At 37.9% G+C, this 20821-nt stretch overlaps 1 protein-coding gene across 1 annotated transcript in view; it reads left to right on the top strand.

Moving 5' to 3' along the window:
* Nucleotides 1-13291: 13291 nt before the first annotated feature.
* LOC136884262 (scavenger receptor class B member 1) overlaps nt 13292-20821 on the top strand; it is a 67923-nt gene continuing 60393 nt past the window's right edge. Inside the window, exon 1 of the mRNA XM_067156333.2 lies at nt 13292-13689. Within this exon, the coding sequence (XP_067012434.2) occupies nt 13488-13689 (202 nt within the window). The 5' untranslated portion in view covers nt 13292-13487. The remainder of the gene's footprint in view (nt 13690-20821) is intronic.

The raw sequence follows: 20821 nt of genomic DNA, 5'->3' as shown, positions 1-20821 counted from the left end.
AATAAATCAATAAATCAATCAATCAATCAATCAATCAATCAATCAATCAATCAATCAATCAATCAATCAATCAATCTATCTATCTATCTATCTATCTATCTATCTATCTATCTATCTATCTATCTATCTATCACTATTGATCTGCATTTAGGGCAGTCACCCGGGTGGCAGATTCCCTATCTGTTGTTTTTCCTAGTCTTCTTTAAACGATTGTAAAGAAATTGGAAATTTATTGAACATCTCGCTTGCTAAATTATTCCTATCTCTAACTCCCCTCCCCTTCGAACTCGGGGCCCTCTGTACAGAGGAATCATACAATTTAAAGTCAATACCTTAAGTCCATATTGCGGTAACCATGTTTACTGCTTTGAGTCTTGGACATTACGGAATAGGTAGACTAAGCTTTCCTCTGTTGCGTCAGGTGAGTCGAAGTGAAAATATTGCCCCGAGGGAACTACACTCCAAGAGAAGGTCAAGAAAATAATTGAGCCTGAAAGGGAGGTCCCACAGACCTTGGACACCGGCAATTAACGGGATGTATTCGGAATGTTCTGGAATGACGTTGAACTGATATACAGGGTGTGACAATAAGTTGTAGCTAAACTTTCAAGACATGTTCCTCATTCATAGAAGAAGAAAATATGTTCCATGTTAGAACTCACTTTCTACAACTCTAAAAAGCACATTAATAATGGGAAATGCACAGGAACAGAACGTAGCAGCTTACCACGTGAAACTCTTCCTTGCTTAAAACGTTTGAAGTGCCTTCCGAAATGCATCAACCTGCCGTCGCATTGAATCAGCGCATTCGGGATTTCTGGCTGGGTCGGCGATTTTAACGCTCATTGGTTAATTCTGGTGGCTCGAGGGCTGGATGTGTCTGTGTGTGTCGTTTACAGCATTAGTTCATCAAATCTAGGGCCTTATTCTGACACACACGCAAGTCGCATATGGGAGTCAACTTGAAAAAACTGCAGCAGACGTCTGTGGAGGCCGTACGCATTATTATTATTATTATTATTATTATTATTATTATTATTATTATTATTATTATTATTATTATTATTATTATTATTATCGATAGATTGCGTCTCAAAGGCCCAGATTCAATTCCAAACTCCTGCACAGTGTACTTGGTATGAGATACATGATGGTGCTGATGGTGAATCGTCCATCGGATGGAGATGTTAAACCTTGAGCAGACGCTTTGGTATTATTCGACAGGATTGCATCCACCATTTTTCTGAAGAGAGATCGGTGTTCGTCCAGAAACCAACCTTAAACATTAAGTAACTTTTCTTTTGAGGCAGTGAGTGCGTTCAGACGGATCATGACTCCACTGAAATCTTATCTTTCAATTTCTTATGGTCCAGATCAGGGTCTCTCAAACGCCCAAAATCTCACGCGTGCAAACTGCGGCGCAGAGTTCCTGTGCACAGTGCATATGTCCCACTCGGCTCGGCTCGCACCAACGCTTCGTCTCTGGGCTACTCGGCTAAGCTCGGCTCAACTAGGCTCGGATTTGGAGCGCTACGGAGCAAGTGAGAAAGAGGGAGACAGGGGGGCGAGCGAGACAGGCGTGGGAAAAGAGAGAGACAGCGCTATTGCTCCAAATCGCGCAGTGGGGGTCTGCGCTCTGGTCAACCAAGCAAAGTAGTCTTTTGTACCGTGCACAGTGCATGCACCCTGAGAGGCCCTGGTCTAGATCTTTAGTCAAGGCAACCATTCAATTATTGACCGTGCGGTCCTGTGGCTTTAGTACTTCAAGATGGCAGCACCATTGCATCACCTGATGACGTCATACCCAGGCCATACATTTGTTGCTAGATATAGAGGTTTTTCCTCCTAAAAATGGGATGTTGGACACCGTTGTCGCACGCGTGCTCTAGAAGTTATTTCAATTTAAAACCCTTCTTCACGTATTCTCCGTCGAAACAGATTTCATTAGAATTGTTTGTCCAACCTTTGTCCCGTTTCTCTACGGGGTCGGGTACGGGGTGAGATGAAACTGTCGTGGTGGAATTTTATGACCGAATGCCCTTCCTGACGTCAACCTAATCAGGGGAGTAAATGATATGAAATGAATAACGTGATATATTCCAGAAGGAATATTACCAAGGGGTCTGCTCAAGGCCAATATTCTGATGGTGAAAATGTATTCGACCAACGGGACTCGAACCGGCTATCCACGGTCTCAGACCATTTGTACTTCAACGCAGTAAAGCTCGTGGCCACCGGGCGGGCTAGATTTCATTAAAATAACTTTATTTATTTATTATTTATTTATTATTTATTTATTTATTTATTTATTTATTTATTTATTTACTAGCTGTTACCCCCCGCTTTGCTAGCGAGGATTTCGTAAGTTGATAAAAATTAATTGGTTTCTCCGTACTGCAATAAGACTCGCTGAAAAATTGCATTTCATTTATCCCAGGACCACTTTGTAAACCACGTTTGTGGCATTGCCTTTTGGGGCAATGACGACCAAACTACTGGCAGAGCTAAATCTGGAACATGCGACATGGAACTCTACATGTGAGAAACAGTCCCCTTTTAAGTCGGAAAAAAGAAAGGGTTTGTTTATTTCTAAACGAGATTCCAAATACCAATTTACAAGTCTGTAACATCTTAGTTTTTGAGATATAATATCCTCATAAAGAGAACTCAACTCCTTCTTCACTTATATTCAATCTCCAGCTTGATTTTCCAAAAACAAAAAGTACGTGTTTCTTTATTTTTAAAGGTGATTAAAAATACCAGTTTTCACGTCCGTAACATGGAAAGTTTATGAGATATACTGTAGATATACTCATTTTAAAAACTGCTCCACTCCTTGCCTGAGTGGTCAGCGTTGAGGCCTTCGTTTCACAGGGTTCCGAGTTCATTTCCGGGCTGAGTCGGAGAATTAAATTCTTCTCGCTCTGCGACAGGTTGTTTTTGTTTGTCCCAACACTCTCCTCTTCATATTCACTCAACACACCACGTTACTAACCACAACAGGAACACGCAATAGTTATTACATCCCTATACATAGGGTTGGTATCAGGAGGGGCATCCAGCCGTAAAACAGGTTTAAATCCACATTTGCAAAACAATTCGCGAACGCGACCCCACATGTGTGGGAAAGGCGGTGGAAGAAGAAGATACACATTTTTAAAATTCAAACGTTTTTTTAATATTATTATTTCACTCCCTTAAGTGGATTTTCCAAAAATGTGCTCATTTATTTTTAAAGGAGATTCCAAGTACCAATTTAACGTCTGTAACATCTTCAGTTTCTGAGATATATGTATCCTCATAAAAATAATGTAACTCTTTCTTCACTCATTTTAACCCCCCCCCCTCACCCCTTAAGTGGATTTCCTGAAAACAAAAATAGGTGTTTTTTATTTTTAAAGGGGATACCAAATACCAATGTTCATGTCTGTAATATGTTAGGTTTCCGTAATATGTTTTAGATGATCTCGCTGCTGTAAGAGTACTGGAGCTGACTTGCCATGGTTACGGCAGTTCATTTCTTAATCCAATTCCTAGAGTAAGGGTAGTGCGGTGCCAATATCTCCATAACGGTAGGTTTAAGGGCCTGGAGGGCTTACCGAGTTTTGTTCTTTGGGTCAAGAGGTTTGAAATTAGCTTGGTCTCGTCCTTGTACGACAAATTCGATTTCGCCTATATTAGCCAATTATTTTTATATTTTTATATCTCCCCCCATCGCCACACCCCTCGAATTATTTTGAAAATAAAATACAGCCCATGTTACTCACTGGCAATGTAGCTTTCTATAGGTGAAGTAATTTTTAAAACAGGTTCAGTAGTTTTTGAGTCTATCCGTTACAAACAAATACACAAATATTTCCTCTTTATAATATTAGTATAGATTTATTTAATCGGTTTACCCTCCAGGGTTTATTTTTCCCCCGGATTCAGAGAGGGATCCCACCTCTATCGCATCAAGAACAGTGTTCTGCAGTGTGGGACATTTGGTCAAGGATGCACTTGGGGAGGAGGATCAGTGCCTCGACCAGGCAGCCTCACGTGCTATGCTGAACAAGGGTCTTGTATGGGACAGGAAGATTGGAAGGGATAGGCAAGGAAGAGGGAAAGAATCAGCCGTGGCCTTTAGTTAGGTACCATCCCGCCATTTGCCTGGAGGAGAAGTGGGAAACCACGGAGAACCACTTCGATTATGGCTGAGGTGTGAATCGAGCCCCCTCTATTCAATTGACCTCCCGAGGCTGAGTCGACCTTCGGGGGTGGAAGCACATCACACTAACAACTACACCACAGAGGCGGATTAAATCTAGCTTATCATAATTATATGTTTGCTCTATTACAGATCACACAAAATCACTGTATTAAACAAGTTCAATAGATTAAAAGCACACGATACTGATGATCGAACTTCTTTCAAGTCTCTAAAGTGAGGAAACAACATCAGATTTCTAGTCAACAAGTAATTACTATGCCTAATTAGCGTAAGTTTTATTTGTTTAGGCAACAAAACCAATGTGTCTCCCTTTGGTTTTATTATAAGTTCTTTTAAGGTTTGTTAAGGTCACCGTCTTCGCATGGAGTTGTGAATAGAATTAGCTTGGGAAGTACGTGCAAGTAATTCTACGTCACAATGCATGTTAAACCGGTTATAGCCCCTTAGCTTTTGGAATTCATTTATTTTTTTATTTTTACCAGAATGCACTGAGTATTCCCAATATTGTATTATTCTATTACTAGCCAGACAGTGCTATTATATTCTAATAATAATAATAATAATAATGTTATTTGTTTTATGTCCCACTAACTACTTTTTGGTCTTCGGAGACGTCGAGGTGCCGGAATTTAGTCCCGCGGGAGTTCTTTTACGAGCCAGTAAATCTACCGACACGAGGCTGACGTATCTGAGCACCTTTAAATACCACCGGACTGAGCCAGGATCGAACCTGCCACGTTGGGGCCAGAAGGCCAGCGCCTTCACCGTCTGAGCCACTCAGCCCGGCCTATTATATTCTCCCACCAACTAAGTCACATGCTTACATCTAACGTTTTGTACAAAGGAACATTTCTCCACACAACGCATTTCGTTATCGGTAAATAGTTCCGTAGTATTCTCTAATATCAATTTGGCGGGTACGAACCCGGTTTACTCCAGTTACATTTGAAAGTACTCGAATACGCCAATCTCGTATCGGTAGATTTACTGGCACGTAAATGACTCCTGTGGGGCGAAATTCTGGCACCTGGGTATCTCTCAAAATCGTAAAACTGCTTAAAGGTTCGTAAATAAAGGCAATTAATAATAATTCGTGTAATTGACTTCATTTGCTTCTTTCCTTTTCCATGGAAAAACTTTAATGTGTTAGGGCGACGTTAAACAAATTGCAAAAAAGAAGGAAGCAGCCGTGGACGTAATTAATGTCCAGCCCCAATATTTGCCTGGTGTCAGAATCAGAAACCAAGGAAGAAATATCTTCAGGGCATTCGAGTCCATCAAATCCCGAGTGCAAGCTTATAGCTTACTCGAACGTAACCGCCCGGCTAACTCGTCTGATCCCAAACAGTAATTCATAAGTAAAACAGTGAATTTACATGCCGGAAGATTTGTTCATTGTGTACCAGATTTGTTCATGTACTTCTATTATCATGACATCATTCACTACTGATCTGCACTTAGGGCAGTCGCCCAGGTGACATATTCCCTGTCTGTTGTTTTCCCAGCCTTTTCTTAAATGATTTCAAAGAAATTTATTGAACATCTCCCTTGGTAAGTTATTCCAATCTCTAACTCCCCTTCATATGAACGAATATTTGCCCCAATGTGTCCTCTTGAATTCCAGGTTTATCTTAATATTGTGATCATTCCTACTTTTAAAGACACCACTCAAATTTATTCGCCTACTGATGTCATTCCACGCCATCTCTCCACTGACAGTTCGGAACATACCACTTAGTCTAGCAGCTCGTATCCTTTCTCCCAAGTCTTCCCAGCCCAAACTTTGTAACATTTTTGTAACGCCACTCTTTTGTCGGAAATCACCCAGAACAAATCGAGCTGCTATTCTTTGGACTTTCTCCAGTTCTTTAATCAAGTAATCCTGATGAGTGTCCTATACGGTGGAACCATACTCTGGTTGGGGTCTTATCAGAGATTTTACGCCCTCTCCTTTACATCCTAACTACAACCCCTAAATGCCCTCATAACCATGTGCAGAGATCTATACCCTTTATTTACAATTATATTTATATGATTACCCCAATGAAGATATTTCGTTATATTAACACCTAGGTACTTACAATGATTCCCAAGGGGAGCTTTCACCCCATCAACGCAGTAATTAAAACTGAGAGGACTTTTCCTATTTGTGAAACACACAACCTGACTTTTAACCCCGTTTATCATCATACCATTGCGTACCGGTACTTTCCATTTCACAACATTATCGAGGTCATTTTGTAGTTTCTCATAATCTTGTAACTTATTTATTACTATGTACAGAATAACATCATCTGCAAAAAGCCTTATCTCTAATTCCGCTTCTTTACACATATCATCGATATATATAAGAAAACGTAAAGGTCCAATAATACTGCCTTGAGGAATTCCCTCCTTAATTTCTACAGGGACAGATACAGATTCACCTACTCTAATTATCTGAGTTCTATTTTCGAGAAATAAAGCCACCCATTTAGTCACTCTTTTTTACAGTCCAATTTCACTCATTTTGCCAACAGTCTCCCATGATCTACTCTCTCAAATGTCTTAGATAGGTCAATCGCGATACAGTCCATTTGACCTCCTGAATCCAGGATATCTGCTATACCTTTTTGGAATCCTACAAGTTGAGCTTCAGTGGAATAATCTTTCCTAAACCCAAACTACCTTCTGTTAAACCAGTTATCAATTTCGCAAACATGTCTAATATAATCAGAAAGAATGCTTTCCAAAACTTACATGCAATGCATGTCAAACTTACTGCCCTGTAATTTTCAACTTTATGTCTACCACACTTTCCTTTATACACAGGGGCTACTATAGCATAGCAACTCTCCATTCATTTGATATAGCTCCTCCATGCAAACAATAATGAAATAAGTACTTCAGATATGGTACTATTGTACCCATTGTTTTTAGTGTCTCCCCAGAAATCTTCTCAAATCCAGCCGCTTTTCTAGTTTTCAACTTTTGTATCTTCCTGTAAATGTCATTCTTATTATAGGTTATTTTTAATACTTTATTAGTCGCCCCCTCTATCTGGACATTATCCTTGTAAACAACAATCTTTACATAATGTTGACTGAATACTTCTGCCTTTTGAAGATCCTCTTGTTCGTTAATGATTCCTGGAACATCTTCCTTGGGACCAGTTTCTGCCTTAAAACACCTATACGTACTCTTCCATTTTTCACTAAATTTTTTATGACCGCCCATTCTGCTTGCCATCACGTTGTCCTTAGCTGACTTCTTTGTTATATTCAATTTTCTAGTAATTTCCTTCAATTTCTCTTTACTTTCACAGCTCTTTCTAACCGTATTTTTTCCAACCTGCACATCCTTCTTAGTCTCTTTATTCTCTGTTATAATATGGGGGATCTTTATCATTCTTTACCACTTTTAAAGGTACAAACGTATTCTCACATTCCTCAGCAATTGCTTTAAACCCATCCCAGAGTCTGTTTACATTTTTATTTACCGTTTTCCACCGATCATAGTTACTCCCTCATGCCTGTTTTATCAGCCATATGTTACCGCCTAACAGTCCTAACTTTTATACCTTCCTTTCTTTCACATTTTTTTTAACCACGACAGAAACAGCTTCGTGATCACTAATACCATCTATTACTTCGGTTTCTCTATAGAGCTCATCTGATTTTATCAGCACTACGTACAGAATATTCTTCCCTCTAGTTGGTACTATCACTTTCTGAATCAGGTGCCCTTCCCATATTAACTTATTTATCATTTGTTGGCCATGTTTCCTGTCGTTCGCATCACCTTACCAATTGACATTTGGTAAATTGAGATCACCCGCTACTATCGCGTTCCTTTCCATATCCTTTTCCACATATCTGATTATCTTATCAAATAATTCTGAATCAGAGTCAGTGCTACCCTTCCCTGGTCTGTACACTCCAAAGACATCAGGTTGTCTATCATCTTTAGAGATTTCATGTTTGTCATCTATAACTTTTTCTGCATCCATTATATCATTTCTCAGCCATGATTCAACTAATATTACAATATCTGGTAAGTATATATCTATTAAATTAATTATATTCCTTTCTTTGCAATACTTCTACAGTTGAGCACTAACAGTTTTATGTCATCCCTACTTGACTTCCAGTTCCATGTACCCTTAACACCGCTCCCTAGGCCATCCTGTTTACCTGAATATACCTTCCTATAACCCTTCTAAACAAATTTCATAACTTATATGTACCATTGCGGTTTAAGTGAAGGCCATCCCATCCCAGATCCCTATCTCCTACCCACCCATTAGGATCTAGAAATTTCACTCTCTGTTTCCCACATACCCACTCCATATTATTTAAATCCCCAATCACTTTCCGGTCAGTATCCCCCCTACAAATTATTCCACTGATAACAGTCTCCGCTTTCTTAAACTTCACCCGTGCTGAATATACCAGATCCCACATATCCCCAACTATGTGAGTACTTATATCTGCTTGACACTACTTCTCCTTTCCCTCCTTTTTCTTCTACTTTCCCCAACATCTGCCTCAACCTAATTCCTGGATAACATTCTACCCTGGTTCCCTTTCCTCCACACATTCCCCACATGTCCAACAATGGAATCCCTCATGACCAAAGCGTCAACCCTACCCACCTCATATGATCTCCTCCCCTACTAGTCAGCCCTGTCTCCTGACACCTGCAGAAGCTACTTATTTCTCCCTCCCACGACACTATTTCACCTGTATTTTCCTATCCGCTACTCCACATTTCTCTTTCCTACCTTTTCCCTTCCTCCTATTCCACACTTCTCAGCAACAGTTCCCTTTTTCTCATCTTCCCTCGGTTGTTCTACCTGCAATGACTCATACCAATTTCGCGCAGACACCTGCCCTGAATTCTGATCCTGAACAGAGCCCTTAGCCTGCAATCTCCTTCCCCTTAAAACATTAGACCACCTTTCTTCTACAATTCTCCCCTTTCCTTCCCATCCCTCTCTTTCACCTACTATATCCTGTACATTTTTTTAGGAAGGCCTTCTTTCCTTCCTGTCCTCTGAGAGAATCCTAATTATCTCCCTCAAACTCTCCAACTCCTCCTTCATACTCCTTAATGCCTGGCCACACCCGCAATCCCTACACTTGACATTCTAGTTATTCGCTGAATAATAACAAATAAATACATCTCTACTTTAAATCCTCTCTCTAGATAAATTCCGAAGCTATCGTTATATTACTACAGCAAAATCAACTGTGCAATGTACATTTTCAGTGTTTGTGGTATCGTTCAAACAATGAAAGGAAGTTGCACATTGACACTGAAGCAGTATCCTTGGATCACCTTCAAAAGGAACGCACAACACGCGAGTTAGCCCACTCGAAGTCACTTAAACTATAGAGATACCCGTATATTGTAATGGATTCTTAGTCAAAGAAGTACTTGAACACGAACACATAAGATCACTTCTTCTTCAGTCTACCTGATCCATCGCAGAAGCACTTGCTAGGAACAAGCACTCTGAATATAATTATACAAACATACATTATCGTCATTTACGCAGGGTCCCAGCACAATACTTCACACACATAAACATAAGGCTAACACTAACACTGACACACTACACTGCACTACAACAATATGTAGCAATACCAATAATACTTCTTAATAAGTACTTCGACGGTTTCTACCCTAGCATATCGGAAGTTTTATCTCTCAAGATAAATTTACGTGCCAGAAACAAGCCTATTTAATAATAATAATAATAATAATAATAATAATAATAATAATAATAATAATAATAATTGCTTTCGTCCCACTAACTTCGTTTACGATTTTCGGAAAGACCGAGGAACCAGAATTTAGTCCCGCAGGATTTCCTTTTCTTGCCATTAAATCTACCGAAACAAGGCTGACGTATTTGAACACCTTCAAATTCCACCGCACTGAGCCAGGATCGAACCTGCAAAGCTGGAATTAGAGGGCCAGCGCCTCAACCGTCTGGGCTAGGCAGTAAGACATATTATAGATAACATTGAGATAAATGAGGAAAACTATATCTCAGAATATTTTGGGATGACATTACATGACTGAGGAAAATGCCGAGATCATGAGGAGCTGAAAATATTCCGATATGAAATCAAAAATTACTAAAAATATTTAAACTTAAAGGTAGGAATTTTCTTAGATGACTAGGGAGGATAATAATAAACATCCCGCGGGGCTGGAGAAAGCTAGTAAATTTTTTGAGATGACGATCGCTGATGCATATAAATTTCAGCATTGCGACCAAGCAAGGAGATAGATATTCGAAATGAATATAATTCGACATTGAATAGTTTTAAACTTGAATAAAACTTTATTCCCCATGATATTGCTATTCTAATCGATACGAAAATATATAATTTGAATTTTTGAAGCTTACATTTGGATAAATCGAAGTCGAATTCGAGGACTATATAGGCTTTGTTAGTGATGGTATTACTAGATGAATAACTCAAACGGTATAAAGCTGGTCTTCTGAGAACTACTAATAGTGCAATCCCAGGTCAGTCTGATGGTATTTGAAGGGCTTAAATACGTCAGCCTCGTGTCTATAGATTTATCTCGTTTTAAAAGGACTTCTGTCGGATAAATTTCGACATCTTATTGACTTAGAAAACCATAAAATAAAAAACATGAAAATATTAAATTGTGGAATTCGTTCAGCTCGTCTGTGAACAGAGTACCTTTGTAGTCTTGTGAGTATGACTGAATGTGCTTTGATCACGGAGATAAGACCTCACTATTTATACGACTGGAAGGACGATGATGGTGGAGGTTATTATTGTTTTAAAAGGAAGTACAACTAGGCAACCATCCTAAATTAACACTAATCGGGCGTGGGGGTTGGGGGGGGGGTTGAGGTGGATGGAAGGGAACCGACACTTTAAAAATGAAAGTGTCGGCCAAAGAAAGATAAGTGCAACGAAGGGCGTGAAAACGAAAGACTACCTAGGCATCGAAACCTAATACCGTCGGGGTTAGAAAAGTACAAGCGTTGACCAAGTGAGGTCGGAAAGGATTGACGAAAGTGAGGAGCCTGGTACAAGTAAGTGGAAGCAATCCCGGGACTCAGCTAAGGACTCCATGATTGACAACCCACAATTTTCAAGTTGAGAGCTCCTGGAGCCCCTTTTAGTCGCCTCTTACGACAGGCAGGGAATACCGTGGTTGTTATTCTAGCGCCCCCACCCACAGAGGGGAGGAGATCGGTGATCAGAAGACTAAAATTTATTTATTTATTTATTTATTTATTTATTTATTTATTTATTTATTTATTTATTTATTTATTTATTTATTTATTTATTTATTTATTTATTTATTTATTTGACTCGACTGCGAGGGTAAGAGATTCAGAGGAAGACCAACTCGACGACGGGGTTACATACGGTTTCTAATGATTTAGAGATCAGAAGTATGAAACCAAACGAGGCCACAGAAATAGTTACAAATAGCGGATTGTGGAGGCATTTAGTAAATTCAGAGAGGATTGAATTGAAGGATATAACAGTCTATAATGGAGATGTATGTGTGTATTTTTCTTAGCAATAAAGCTATTCTTCTTCAGTGTCCATTTAGTTAATATAACTTAACAACCCGGTTAAGTTAACCTCAGTTAATTTTTAACTGCATGTTAAAATAATTTAACAGTGAACTTAACCAAATTAGCATTTACTCAACTTTGGTTAAGAGTAACAATCAGTTAATCTCTCAGTTAACCTAACTGTCCAGGTTCAACCCGTTAAATTCTCTGTTAGCTCAAAGTATGGCAGGTGCATTAGATGCAGAGCTTCTTGAATATTTGGAATATGATGGGCCTTTTCCAGAAAGAGTTAGAAACAGAGGAAATGATTTTCATACAGTTCTTTCTGTTGCTTGATCGTACGTTAGCTAACGTCAGTACGTACATCGAATTCACTAAAAAAACTTTTGCCCAGCGTCACTTTTAACTTTGAGCCACGGATCCCTTCGTTTGCTTACTATCTATACTTGGAAATCATTTTCAAAAGAAGGGAAATTTGAACAACGCATTCTCTTCTAGGTTTTTTCATATTGGTCTATAGAGCAACAGAAAATTCACAGCCAGGACAAAAAATTGGATTTAATGTTGACTCCACGCGCCATGATTTTCGGCTGTATTCAAACACAAGCGCATCGCAGCGCGCTCAGAAACTGCATGGTTCTGCCACTGCCTTCTAGATTCTCGCTGATCGTGACTCTTGTGAGAGTCAACACCGTGTTAGCTAACAATTCCCAGGAAATGTTTGGATGAAAGCAAGAATCTTAAGATACTGCTAAATTTTAAATCTACGTTAACAAACAGTGAGTTAATGTTCTTTTAATTGAGATTGAATAAACCGGGTCAGAAGTTTTTTAGCCTGTCGAAAATTGTTCATTTGTATAGGTTTTACGTTTTATATTCGTGTTCCAAAGACTGAATATATTGTAAGTTATATTTTTGTTTTTTTAGAAGATTCTCAGAGCTACGAACTGGTGCCCTTTTATGTAGTTATGTGCGAACTGAAATACTCAATTCCGAACAGGGACCCCAAGTAGATACGACAATTTTGTTAAAAGTCAACTGTTTTGAGGATATAGATGAAAGCCTGGTTTGTTTACAGCAGTCTCGTGAGCTCACATTGACACAGGTGGACTTCTTGCGTGCCATGTGGAGTGGTCAGTTCTCTTGAGACTCCGCAAGGTCAATCGCTGGATCTACCAGTAGTCACCTTGCCTGGCGTGGCTAGCGCTGACTAACCTACCTCGCTGGAGTGGGAGATCGCTTACAGCACGGTGTATTGCTTTTTGCGGATGGAGGGGGGCGGAGAGGAAAAGGAGAAGGGGGCTGGAAATCCCTAATACCTAAGAACTGAAGACGCAAAGTAGGATAGGAGAAAGAAGGGGAAGAGGACAAAAATCTCCGCTTGTTCCTGATTGGTCGTATAAATGTAGTTTGCTTCGTTTTTATTGAACTGGGAAAAATAGTAGTATTTTGGTTTTTATAAAAGGGATCTCAGAGTTAGTATCAAGTTTATTCATTCTCGGTACTTCGTGCGGTGCAGGTGTCAACTACGGACCACGTGTTGAGCTTATCCTTTGTGGTGAAACTTGTATTCTCGTGGACTGTGAGCTACTTAGTGTTGACTACTAAATAGTTAAAGAAGACACCTCAAGTACAGTGCACACACTTGAATAGATTGTTGTCTGACTGTCGTTTTTGCTCATTTTTAAAAATCTTAGTGAAGTGTGAACTTTCATAATGAAGGACTTCTTGAGTATTTTTGGATTTGTCTCGCCTAAGAGTTACAATGCTGTGAACACGAACGGTAGTAACGTGCATAATGAAACGACAGAAAGTATCGATCTACAACAAAGACGGAGGTCAAAGAGAAGTGGCTCAGTGGTAGTGAATCGCTTCTTTCACGAGACCGTCTTACTGGAGAAGAGAAGACACTCAAGATGTAAGTAATTTATTTTATTTGAGGCTTATGCTATATTTCTTTTATGTTTGGGTCAAAACAGCTACGAATAAACGATGAATTATGTTCTCTTAGACATTAATGTTCGTTGGCGGCATGTGTTTGTGATCTCTATGTGCAACGATCTTTGGAACTGCAGGCGGGCAGTTGGATGGTTTTAAGTAGCCGGCAACTCCTACATTTAACCAAACCAGCATTTTCAATCAAATCGGTACAACTGTTGATATATTTCCCTTTAAAAACTCATAAACATTGATAATAAAAAGGTCGGCAATCTATTTCTAAGTAACATTTACGATAGCCTAGACCATGCATTTGAACTTCATTATCTCATTGTTCGCAGTGAAGCAATCGTGTAGACGTTTTAATTTATTTTTTTAATTTTTTGCCTAAAGTGAGTTTATTTCCAATTGAAGTTCACGGCATTAGATTGTGCTTAAATGTGATAAACGAAAGGTATTATCTTCCTGCACGTTCATGAACTCATAGGAAATTAAATTTTGTCTCCCTGGTGTCGATTGAAAATGTGTAAAAATTGAAGGGATATTAAACAAAAGAAAAGAGATAAAAGAAAAATAAGCTGATCTATGAACCAAACATAACTTATTAAAAATATATTTGGATTGAAGGACACTAAAGTGATAGACTATTCCTCGATTCATTGTAAATTTTTGCAAGCAGTTCAATTTAGACGTTCCGGAACTGCAAAATATTTCTTTGTTAGACTTACGAGGTTCCTTTTCAATAATCATAAATCATTGCTACATGTTATAACTCTTGTAGATTAAGGATATTACAAGAATAATGTAACTAAGCCGAAATTATAATTTCATTTGTTTCGTTATGCTTTGTACATTGTGGCAACCTTCAACCGAGGGAAGTTTTGTAAATAATAATAATAATAATAATAATAATAATAATAATAATAATAATAATAATAATAATAATAATAATAATAATAATAATAATAATATAAAATACAGTAAAACGCTCCATTAAGTGGATTATTATTATTATTATTATTATTATTATTATTATTATTATTATTAATATTATTATTATTATTATTAAAAACTTTTGTTCCTTCGCCTTTATGTTATTAAATAACGTATTAGGCTCTAGATACATAAAAACTTTTCCTGAATTATCTTAACCATAACCAAACACTACTTATATAATGGAGAAAAATCTATTGTCTGTTGGCAATGTTCATCACCTAAAATCTCTGAATTAGATTTTTTTAATTTTTAATGTTTTACTGTCCACATCATCATAGTCAATGCACGTTATCCAACGAGTACAATCATCCTATATGATAGGCTTACTTGAATATTGAAATTAGTGTCATAGCCTCTATATGATTTTGTTCTTGACTCTAAACTTTACAATTAACTTGTTACAGTCTTCAAGATATGGTGACTCTGTTTGGCCCCCTCTATAAGTTAGCATTTGTTCATCAGTTAATTAGAAATACTTATTGCAAGCTTTCTTTATAAAATAAAATTTTCAGAGTAACTTTCACTCTGGAAATTTCTTGACTGCAAGGCAAGACCTTCCAGAAGAGATCCTAACAACATGCGATTAGACCGGTTTTATGTATAACTGCCTGAAAGTTTCTTGGCTGAGGAAAGAAAACACATCTAGTGATATCATTTCCATGCTAGACATGTGCAATACAGGCACAGAATTTCAATCGCTTTGTAGAAACTGAAATCTTTGCTTGTGTACTGGAGATCTAACTAGTACCTTCGTATGACTTACAAATTTCTTTCTTGTGTCTCATTCAGAAATCGAAAAAATGCATATTTAAGGCACCCTTAATTAACTATCATTAGACTACGAACTGAACAGTTTAAGTTTTGCAGAACCGGGGTATCTTCTATCAGACAGCAGAATATTTATGATGAAATTCCCCATTGCGCACGAGGTCTAAAAAAATGAAAAGAAAGCGACAACATATTGACAGCTTATTTATAATTTCTCATATCACATTGAAGTATGGGTATTTTTCACTTCAATAATAGTTATTACATGAACTACTCCAATACATTTGTGGAATGTATTAGAGATCATTGAAAACTGATATTTGAAGAATATAATTTATCAGCTAAGGTTGAATGTAGTAAATATCTTATTTATTATTATGCAAGGAAAAGATCGAATGAGGTATGCACTAAAAATGGCGTGCCAGCGAAATTAACCAATTACGGTTAACATTCCCGACCCTGCCGAGAATTGAACCCGGGACCCCTCTGACCAAAGGCCAGCACGCTAACCATTTAGCCATGGAGCCTGACAGGTACGCGCTAACGTCGCGTGTTATGAAGAAGTTACGTTACATCTTAACTGCATTGAGAATGAAGGTTGTCCTGACAGGTAGGAGAGATTACGCTGAGTCCCACTGTTCTTTACTCTCGTGTGGAATGAGTATCCTTCTCGACGAAGAGATTTTCACATGAAAATGTTACGTTAAAGATTTTGGAGCTGGTTTTCATCGCTAAAAATTAAATACAAAGCAAATATTCGAAAACAAGTAGGTTGGTCTCCTAAGCCGAACTCCTCTTCATCTGTGAGCCGTAGGTGAATGTACAGTCCAGTGCCGGGAGGCACACAGTTTGTCGCAGAGATGGCAGATAGCCCCACGTGGATCAGCCACTGTTGTCTTATTTCGCTATTTTTTATTTTCTACGTTGCCTCTTATCGTATGCTATTCGCCTATGGTTTCCTTCAAGAAGTAGTGTGCTGTGATAAGCTAATGATCTCCAGGATGAACGGTTGAGGGCTAAGGTCTCCCAGTTGTTAACATCAGTGTGGCACAGTTACATGTTAGCCTTAATTGTAACCTTAAATCGCTTCCTCTGACCTCCCAAACAAAGTTTACCCACTGTTAACTCAGAGTAGAACATTTGCCTGGGAATGCGATTGTCGGGCATGCGTATTATATTCCCTGTCCACCGGGTAGCTGAAGTCTTAGAACCGTGGTTTCTATACTGGTGGTCTGTGCCTCTTCAAATAACTGACAACTGCTTAGTTAATTGAAACGTTTTAATTTTATTTGTCGTGAGCTGATTGATTAATATTAAGAGGACGAAACAGTAGTGTATATCACGAAGTAACTTCCCTGAATCAAAAGAAAAGGCCTTTCAAATGACAAGTAGATGCACTGTGTGTACATGTGGTATCTAGACTGTCTACTTGTTTTAAAAGCGAGGTCACGCCGTGATATTTTTACCAAGCACAGTAACTTATGCGCCATAGCTTACGTGCTACGAATTGTTGCCGTGTAAGTTCCTCATCCACCCACTCGTTGAAGTTCCCAATCTGAAATGAGTAAAAAGAAAACAATTTTACAAAATGAGTCAGTTTTGAGATTTACGTGACCGTTAAATTTGTGGTCATAAGTGAGCTGAATTTTTTTTCCTGAAATTTCCCTCCTGTAACTACTAAGCATGCAGAGTGAAGTTTAAAATCTTAACATTTTATTCTATTTTTAGTCTTTGCTTCGATATATCTCATTGGTCGCGGAGAGAAACAAACCACTTACTATCGTCGTCACAGATAGCACACCATGTGTTTCGTACTAATGTGTCTATTTAGCTTGAAGACTAGTGTTCACATGACCAAACACATGGTAACTTCCCACGATGAATAGAAACAACGCGACACCGCGCTGATTTTCTTTCCTTCTTAGGCGGTGTTCAGTGGGAATATTGGTACACTACGATCATCATATCATCACTGGAAGACAGAGAGATTTTCGTAGTGAAGACAGTGAATATTGACCTGGATTAAATCCTGGATATAGAGACAAAGCCTTCAGGACCAAATTCGAAGTATTTTTCACAGGAATCCTGGTCAGTACGATCTAAAACAAATAAATTATGTCGTCTGTGGAACTTTTTTAGCCACATAATTAGAGCCGTTACCATTGGAAATGACCTCGTTTAAGTATTGCCCTGTTACATCCTAAGATTTAGAAAGGAAATGATCTCAATTCGGAAATATCCTAACAGAAATGAGCCACACATTTACAGCAGAAAATATTGAAAAGTGCTGAGTAGTCAACTGTAATATAGCTGGTGAGAAAGTAGTTTCAGTACATTTTCACATAAATGAGATCAGCATAAAATGGCACTTCCAAATGCAGTAAAGCGATATGTAACACTGTTCAAGATTTAATTTAAGTTTTAGCTAGTTAAGTACAGTAGTTAATTCAAGTACAATATATGCAAATGTTGATAGTGCCTATTTTTGGTATCTATTTAGACTGCTTAACCAGGGCTGTTAATGGCCAAAGGTCCTCAGCTTTATAATAACCCACTTTACGTTGGGTTCTAGCCAATGGGAAGTGATACTTAATTTCGCAAACTCCATATCGATTAAGTGGAATTTGAACTCCATTCATCTTCTTGAGAAACAAGAGGCGTTATACTATATAATATGATATTATAGTAATGAAAACCGGGAGGGGTAGCTCAGGTGGTACGGTGTTGGCCTTCGAAGCTGAAATTCATGAGAACGATCCCGACTCAGATTGATGGTATTTTACGGTGTTGAATTACGTCAGCCTCATGTCGCATTGTTTACTGGCAGGTGAAAGAAATATTGCCGCACCAAATTCTGGCAACGGTAAAAGTAGTTAGTGGTAAAACAAATTACTATGTTACTTCTTTCTTGAGAAAAAACTATTTTAAGTATACTGAAGCATATATATATATTGTTAGTACTGTCAGCTATATTGGAGAAAACCCAACATCTACCCCATAATATACTAGATAAACATTTCATCATGAAGAAACTTTTGAAAAATTTCTCTGAAAGTTACGTATTTCATTTTTACAGCAATACAGACCGCGGATTCTATTATTTATTTTAATTTCAATTCTTATTAACTATGGACGGTATAATGTTCAAAGAAGAGGAGGAATATTGATCACATATCTTCTTTTCTTTCTAGTTTCCCAATTTGCTTGTAGGAATCGGGGCATATTTTTATCTTTACGAATTACTTCGTATCATATATTACCATGGTGTTTAAATGTCCAGTACTGATTCAGCACCACTTACGTATTGATACCTATTAGAGTTATGGCAGACATCAGTTTCGGTTTTGCTGTAGACTAATTCGGTAGGGTACGACGAATAATTTTACATGAACTTGAAGACAATTGATGGTTTCTTTAATCAGTAAATTAAATAAATACATAAATAACTATATAAATGAACACATCACTTAATCAATTACCACTGATGTGCATTTAGGACAGTCGCCCAGATGTCCAATCCCATATCAGCTGTTTGTCTAGCCTTTTCTTAAATAATTAATTTATAGAGAATACACCAATAGACAGACAGCATCAGTCACTCAAAGTTCTCCTAAGTCTACCAAACCAGTTTTCCTCAGAGTTCAAGTTTATAACGCCATTACCCAATAGTCTTCTTGAACCTGAACTTTAGCTGCTATAAACCAGTTGGAGTAGAAAGGTGGCAAGGTACGCTAGATTACTGGTTGAGATATCCGGAATAAAATTCTCAAAACTAAAGAACATCCGAAGCACTTCCTTTCTTGCCACTAACTTCTTTATAAATTAACTAATGGCATATCTCCTAAAATTACAAAATTACTCTTTGCACTTAGTTCATCCAAATCAGAATGATTTATGGTTATCTGTTGACCAGAGATTTTTATTTTGTTATGTACAGCACTGAATCACTGACTCATTAACGATCCACAACATATATTTTTCAATGTGTAAATTACTTTTATAGAGGGAAATGTTAGTAGTAGGTCATGCGTTTCAATCGAATACTGCATTCCTTAAGAAAATTATCTGAAATTTAAGAAAGGAAAATAAAATACATCAAGTAAACCAGATTTAATGCGTCATAACTAATCTTAAATACATCTTCATGGAATCCTTTCTGACTTTTTGTATCCCTCTGTCATTCAAGGTAATAGGATGTAGACATGGTTTTATGTTCGATATCCATTCGTGGTTTAAGTTTCTTGACTTCTGATAAAATTGTACGTTGTTGATTACTATTTCTTGCAATGCATTAACTCTTTTCTTGCTATTTGCTTTACGTCACACCGACATAGACAGGTCTTATGGCGACGATGGGATATAAAGGGATTAGGAATGGGAAGGAAGCGGCCGTGAGCTTAATTAAGGTACAGCCCCTGCATTTGCCTGATGTTAAAATGGGGAACCACGGGAAACAATCTTCAGGGATGCCGACAGTGCGGTTCGAACCCACTATCTCCCGGATGCTCACAGCTGCGCGCCCCTAACCGCACGGCCAACTCGCCGGGTATACATTAATTATCGCTTTATGCAAAATAATTACAATACGTCTGATCTTCCATCGTCCATTTACTCTTTTCTTAAAGGGATTTTTTTCCCAGTGAAGCATATTAATATGCCTCCTGTATATTAAGCTCATCGAGTTATACTCGTACTGCATTTTATTTTCATTACTTCACTTCGTGTTCCTTAGCAAGCGGAATAACTAAAAATAATATATTCTATAGCAGTTACGTTCTGTAGATGACCTTACGTGACCTTCACATTCTTGTCCTTAAAACGCTGTTCCTGCCGTCCGTATATCAATCACTACACTCAGGAAGTACAACAGGTAATTTATAATCAAGGACATTTATCAGTTCTCTTACTGCCCAAATTCTGAATTACTTCCTTGCAAATAGACCTCGGTTATTACTCATGTTAAACCTATAATTCACCATTAAATTATCATGAAATATTTTATTTGAAGTAGTCAGACATTTTACCTTAGTACATGTGAAATAACTTGAATAAAACGTGATTATTCACACACTCTTAATCAGGATATTTATTAAGATGTGAATTTATTCACAAAATACTCCCCAAAGGCAAAATCATCGATAATGAAATCATCCACTGATCTCAAACTTCTTCGAAACTCAGTAAGGAGTAGGCTATTTTACATAGCACTGACTAGAAAATCACCATTACCAACTCCCATAAATATACTATTGAATAATTTTCAGTCCACGTTAACTGAATTCCTCACCTTTATACTAAGAAACATTAGATGGACTGAATCAATTGAAAAACACAAAGAAGGTAAACAC

The sequence above is a fragment of the Anabrus simplex genome, chromosome 1 (assembly GCF_040414725.1).
Source record: "Anabrus simplex isolate iqAnaSimp1 chromosome 1, ASM4041472v1, whole genome shotgun sequence".
Lineage (NCBI taxonomy): Eukaryota > Metazoa > Arthropoda > Insecta > Orthoptera > Tettigoniidae > Anabrus > Anabrus simplex.
Note: the sequence above shows the minus strand (reverse complement) of the source record. Positions and strands in the feature narration are given on the sequence as shown.